General features: G+C 38.6%; 1 protein-coding gene across 1 annotated transcript; it reads right to left on the bottom strand.

Annotated features, from left to right (window-relative positions):
- Positions 1–1,232: 1,232 nt before the first annotated feature.
- Positions 1,233–3,465, bottom strand: LOC140076218 (hemoglobin subunit alpha-5). The gene is made up of 3 exons (XM_072122729.1): positions 3,305–3,465; positions 2,158–2,362; positions 1,233–1,432 (listed from the first exon to the last, which is right to left on the bottom strand). The coding sequence occupies exons 1-3, from the start codon at positions 3,397–3,399 to the stop codon at positions 1,304–1,306; spliced, it is 429 nt and encodes a 142-aa protein (XP_071978830.1). The 5' UTR covers positions 3,400–3,465; the 3' UTR covers positions 1,233–1,303.
- Positions 3,466–6,836: the final 3,371 nt, after the last annotated feature.

Below are 6,836 nucleotides of genomic sequence, written 5' to 3' on the forward strand. Positions count from 1 at the left end.
AAAGCTCGCCTGGCAGCGGAGCGCCAGCTCCATGCCAAGATCCAACTAACATAGTTTTAACTGCAGCACCTTTAATCTACTACTAGTTCACTGCCTCCATACATGGTCCCCTTATCAAACGAGCTGTGTCAGGCAGAATTTTGGGTTGTTTTCATGGCTTCCATGTTAACTTTGTCGCCACCCTGCTGTGTAATCCACAAAATATACTGGCAAACTTTTATCATGTACCGATATTATTTGAGCGCTTCTTGCTCACCTCCTTTGGTTCCTCTCTGCCACCCATTGGTTTGAAGCCTGAGTCCATTTAGGGTATGTCGCCATGACACTCTCTAGCCTGCTGCCGCTGCCTCTGCATGCCGTCCCCTATAGTGTCAGGGTCAATTATTGGATGTTTTAGATGCTATCTAGCTTCATTCTGTCACTCTGTCATGGCCATGCTGTTGCCCATAATTTTGGCATAATGGTGCGATTATGCAGCCTCAGAGGCATCCATGCATGCTGCCCCTGCTGTTTCCTGTCCATTTCCGTGGTGTTTCCATCCTTTTCTGAGGTTCCCAGGTGTTTGGCCAAGCTTCCCTGTGCAGAGCCTTGGTCCCCTTGAAAAATGCTCGAGTCTCCCATTGACTTCAATGGGGTTCGTTATTCGAGACGAGCACTCGAGCATCGGGAAAAGTTCGTCTCGAATAACGAGTACCCGAGCATTTTAGTGTTCGCTCATCTCTAATATAAACCCTTTAAAGGAAACCTACCGATGCTTATCTTCCTTATGTTTTTAAACTGTTTTAAAGCGTTTAAAAACACTTTATTAATGTTTATATCGGAAGTAGCACCGTGCGGGGAAGCTAGTTCCGATATAAACATTAATAAAGTGATTAAATGCTTTAAAACAGTTTAAAAACATAAGGAAGATAAGCACCGGCACCAGCTCACCCAGAGCTGGTGCATGGCATGTCCTGCTTATAAGCCCTATCCGAAGTGGTAGGTTTCCTTTAAGACAGAGAATTGTAGTAGTTTAACAACTATTAATTACTATAGAGGGGAAATGAAGAGAAAGAGGAATAATGAATACAGTGTTAAAATGAGTCTTATGCTAACACTAATTTAAATGTTGTGTCATCTGTTATATTACCATAAAACCTGCCAAGATAATATATTGTATTGACCACTTATATGAACACTCACAATGACAAATATTTATCCAAATCAAAACATAATGATGACAGAAACAATGATTTACTGCTGAAATAAGCTTTATTACATAACTGGCTTAGTCATGTTAAAAACCTATGTTCACATTTCCAGTTTATCTGTACTTGGACACCAGGACGGAGGACACGACGGCCAGGAACTTGTCCCAGGCAGCCTGAGCCACAGCGTTGAATTCCTTAGGGAAGTGGACGGCCAGAGTCACCTGGATAGAGTGGGACAGCAGCTACAAGAGAAATACATTGTCATTAGGAACAAGAAAACATCTACTCAATATTAACACATGTTATGAAGGTGATGTCCACTCTGGTAAACATATGACTTATGAAATAACTTTATTTAGCTTAGTTCATTTATACAATATGGATTCTCCCATTATTTATAGAGATGGTATATGCCATCACTTAAACATTGGTGGATATCTGCTCATAAAAATTAAGGGAACCCAAGTTTAGTGTAGTGCTGCATCCCCTTTTACGGTTTCTCTGCACAGCAACCCCCCATCCATCTTTCTGCACAGGGAATCTGGCACCTAGGGCATCTACTTGAATGGGGCTGCTCTGCCCTACAAAGCTGGATGTCGGGGGGCCACTGTGCAAGAGAACAATAGCTTTATGATATTGAAAACCCTTTTAAAGTAAAGTAATTTTATTAGATATGGATAAGGTCTTATCCACATGGTCCCGTTCAGATCATGATTTTGCATCAGTATTTGTAAACCAAAACCAGGAGTGGATCCTACAGACAAAAAAAGTATAATGGCAAGTTTGCCCCTTTTCTGTGCTTCAGACACGCTGCTGGTTTTGGCTTGAAAAGTAACAATGCAAAATACGGAGAAAAATGAACCTATGCTAAATGTAAACTGGTAACTAGACAAATAGATTAGTATTTTTAATTTTCCTTTATTATGTATATTTTATTGACAACTTGGAAAAAGTACAGGCTACTTACCCTAAAGTTGCCAGGGTCAACCCTGAGCTTCTGGGCATGCAGGTCACTGAGGGCGGACAGAGCATGGTCAATGTCATCCACGTGCTGGGCAGCGTTGCCAATGGCATTCACAACCTTTCCACCATGGTTATGGAGATCCCTGGAGTCATGGCTGAGGTCGAAGTGGCTGAAGTAGGTTTTGGTCTGAGGGTAGCTCAGGAACATTCTGCAGGAAACACACATGATTAATGTACAGCTAATAAATATAAATATATTATGATAATGTGCTACATCATTTATATAAATTTTGATTTGATTTGGCTACAGCTATCTGAACTATGTTATATAAAGAACTAAAGAATCTCAGTGTATAATTTTAAGACCTGAAATAAGACCAGACACCCTTTAGCAAAAAAAAAAGCCACCCTAGTGGACCAGTAAGTTAGTGATCACCAAATACTTAAATGTCATCTACCACCAGGATGAAAGATTGTAAACCAAGCACACTGACATACTGATTTGCGCCCCTCTGACAGGTTATGCTCTCTTTTTAGCTTCTTAGGACTTGTTTTTATGAAAAAAAAAGGTTTTACAAACTATGCAAATGAAACTCAGGGGCTCTGGGCTCCATAGATGTCAATGGACCCTGGAGCCCCTCAGGCTCAATTGCATATTTATTAAAACCTTTATATCTTAAAAACAAGGTCCTAAGAAGCTAAAAGAAGAGCAGAACCTGACAGAGGGGGCACAAACCAGTATGTCAGGATTGATTTACAATCCTTGATCCTGCTGGTAAATTTCCTTTAAAGAAATTATATCAACATAAATGCCTATATTTATACAGTTTGTAAGTTCAGCATGAAGAATGATCAGGCATCAAAGAAAAACTAAACTAAAAAAAACTATACTCCCAATTTAATCTGCATATAGTTAACTTTCTTAATGGATTCTAGAGAATAAAAGTATAGAGTAAAGTATAGAGTATAAAACAAGTACAAAGAGCTAATAACCCAAAAATATACGGAAAGACACCAGTCTCAATAATAAGTAACGATTAAATAAAATTAATGAATAAAAAATATTAATACAGAGAGAGTATTATACATGGTTTGGTACAGTATCAATATGGGTTTACAATAGGGGACCACAAAGATGAGGTTGACGTTACCTTTCCAGAGCCTCTGCTCCAATGTCATCAGCATGGCCAGCAATCTTGGCCCAGATGGAGGTGATGGCAGCCTTCTCAGCTTCGGAGAAAGTCATGGTTGGCTCAGGTTAGTGCAGATGAACTGGACAGTCCCTAAGGAAGCGCCTTTGGTTTGCACTTTTAAGGAGACGGAGATGTCAAAATAAAGTCAAAAAGACACCATCTGATTGGTCCGTTTTTCGGTTACACCCACTTGCTTATCTATGCAACAAAATAATTATGTAAGGGTTATTATAATGTCTGCTAATAGCATAATAATGATATAGCTTGTTATCTCAATCATACTTCATGTAGCATGTTAAATGCAATACTTCAGTGTGATAACAGCATATGCTGAATCATCCTACAATAATACTAACTAAGCAATTTTATACAATCGTATACATCTCTAATAGAATCTAGAGATTTCCAGCACAAGTGCACTCCGTATGTTTTATGTCTACGCTTCATCAGGTTAGCGTTCATAGCCTCTTAACACTTTAGTCCAGAGAGGCATATGAGGGCTTATTTTTTGTGTGACACATAGTACTTCCTAGTGGCATGAGTAGTAAATCATATAATATTAGTGAATGAATAATATTTGTAAAGTTCTGGGGAATTGGATCGATCTAATTACAAAGATACCAAATTTCTATTGTGTTTGAAACATTTTAATACCTAAAAAATGGTATTGTCTTTTTCTTTTTCTCCACTATTCTTTTTATTTAGTCAAAAAGAAACATATAATAAGGACACAGTTTGCAGTTTCATATAGACTCAGATGTTAACATTTTTGAGCACATACACTGCTCAAAAAAAAGGGAACACTCAAATAATATATCCTACATCTGAATAAATGACACATTCTCATTGAATATTTTGTTCTGTACAAAGTTGAAAGAGCTACCAACAAAATAACAAAAATTCATTAATGGAAATCAAATTTATTAACCTACGGAGGCCTGGATTTGGAGTCACCCACAAAATGAAAGTGGAAAAACATACTGCAGGCTTATCCAACTGTAAAAAAATGACGCTCAGTATTGTGTGTGGCCTACAACACCTCAGCATGCCCCAGTGAGGTTGAGGATGGTCTCCTGAAGGATTTCCTCCAAGACCTAGACTAAAGCATCCACCAACTCCTGGACAGTCTGTGCAACGTGACTTTGGAGAATGGAGCGAGACATGATGCCCCAGATATGCTCCATCGGGTTCAGGTCTGGGGAACGAGCCAGTTCAACGCTTCATTGCCTTCATCTCACAGGAACTACTTACACACTCCAGCCACATGAAGACTAGCATTGTCCTGCATTGAAAGGAACCCAGGGCCAACTGCAGCGGCATATGATCTCACAAGGGGTCTGAGGTTCTTATCTGGGTACCTAGTCAGTTGCTTCCTAAGTGGACAGTTTGATTTCACAGAATTTTTATTTACTTTGAGTTATATTGTGTTGTGTTTCCTTTAACATTTACAGAAAACTACTGCTAAGTCTCAGGAGACCGTCAATGATATTCTCAAAAATGAGCACATAGTCATAAAATGGCCCAGAAATATCATTGTGTCAGCGACAATTTTATGTCTAAGTTTGCATGAAATAAGTGACTTTGGCGATTGCACTATTATTTATTATGTGTTTGCGCTACTATAGCGCCAGCATTTTGTCTTACACATTTGAAAGCTTTGCATTTGTTGGTGCATGGTCCTAGGTTGCGGCAGATTTATAACTCAAGGCCGGATTAAGTATGGTGGAGGCCCCTAGGTGCAAACTGGTGGGGGCCCTCCCCATAATTGTTGTTAATGATACCTATATACAGTTCCACTATAATAACTATTTCCAGCGCCCCTATAATATATACAATCCCCCATAATATACACAGACCACAATCAAAACTACATACTTCCCTCTAAAATAACTATATACAGTCCCCCTATATTAACTATATACAGTCCCTCTATACAAACTATGTAACCCCCCTATAATAGCTATATACAGCTCCCCTATAATAACTATATACAACTTGCCTTCAACTATATAAAGCCTCCCTATAACTATACACAGCCTCTTAATAACTATAAACAGCTCCCTAAATACAGCCTCTCTAAAACTATATACAGCCCCCTATATAACAATATACAGTCCAACTACAATAACTATATACACAGCCTCCCTATAACTATAAACAGCCCCCTATAATAACTATACAGTATAAAGACTCCCTAAAATGATATGCAGCCTCCCTATAATAACTAAATACAGTCCACCTCCACCTATAACACCTATATACAGCCTCCCTATAAAAACTATATACAGCTCAATATAATAAATATATACAGCCTCCCTATAATAACTGTATACAGTCCACCTATAATAACTATATACAGCTCCCTATAATAACTATATACAGCCTTCCTATAATAACTATATACAGTCCACCTATAATAACTATGAACAGCCCCCAATAATAATTTCATAAAGTCCTCCTATAATAACTATTTAGAGCCTCCATATAACTATATACATCCTCCCTATATTAATTATATACATCTCCCCTATAATAACGTCAAAAAGTCCACCCAATACTAATGTTAAATGGGAGAAATTCAAATCTATCCTGGGTTTTTATACTTCTAAATTTATTCCAATAGGTAACAAGTATAGACGGGCTAGATTACACCCCGCGTGGCTTACAGCTACAGTTAAAAGGGCAATTAATGAGAAAAAGAGGGCATTTAAAAAATATAAATCTGACGGGTCACCTGAGGCTTTCAATACTTACAAAAAACTTACCAAAATCTCTAAAAAAGAAATCAAATCAGCCAAAATACAAAATGAAAGACAGGTAGCTAAAGATAGCAAAACAAATCCCAAGAAATTTTTTAGGTATATCAATGCAAAAAAAAATGGGTCACAACAGGTTGGACCCCTTTATTCTGAAAATGGGGCATCGGTAACTGGAGACCAGGAGAAGGCGGAGATACTTAATAGGTTTTTTAGCTCCGTTTATACAATAGAAGAGAGAACTTCTGACTTGGATGGTGCCAGTGCGGGTCATGGGTCCTGTGATATACTAGGCTGGCTAAATGTAGACATTATCCAATCTAAGCTCAATAAAATCAATGTGTACAAAGCTCCTGGACCAGATGGGTTACACCCCAGAGTTCTTAAAGAACTCAGTTCTGTTATTGCTGTACCGCTGGCTAAAATCTTCAGGGATTCTGTAATGTCTGGTGTGGTGCCAAGTGACTGGCGCAAGGCAAATGTGGTGCCAATATATAAAAAGGGCTCTAGAACTTCGCCTGGCAATTACAGGCCTGTAAGCTTAACTTCCATTGTGGGGAAAGTATTGGAAGGGTTAGTAAAAGACTACATACTGGAGTATTTTACATCAAATAGTATAATAAGTGACAGCCAGCATGGGTTTACTAAGAATAGAAGTTGTCAAACTAACCTTATCTGCTTTTATGAAGAGGTGAGCAGATGCCTGGATGGAGGAGCAGCTGTGGATATTGTGT

The sequence above is a fragment of the Engystomops pustulosus genome, chromosome 8 (genome assembly GCF_040894005.1).
Source record: "Engystomops pustulosus chromosome 8, aEngPut4.maternal, whole genome shotgun sequence".
Classification (NCBI taxonomy): Eukaryota; Metazoa; Chordata; class Amphibia; order Anura; family Leptodactylidae; genus Engystomops; species Engystomops pustulosus.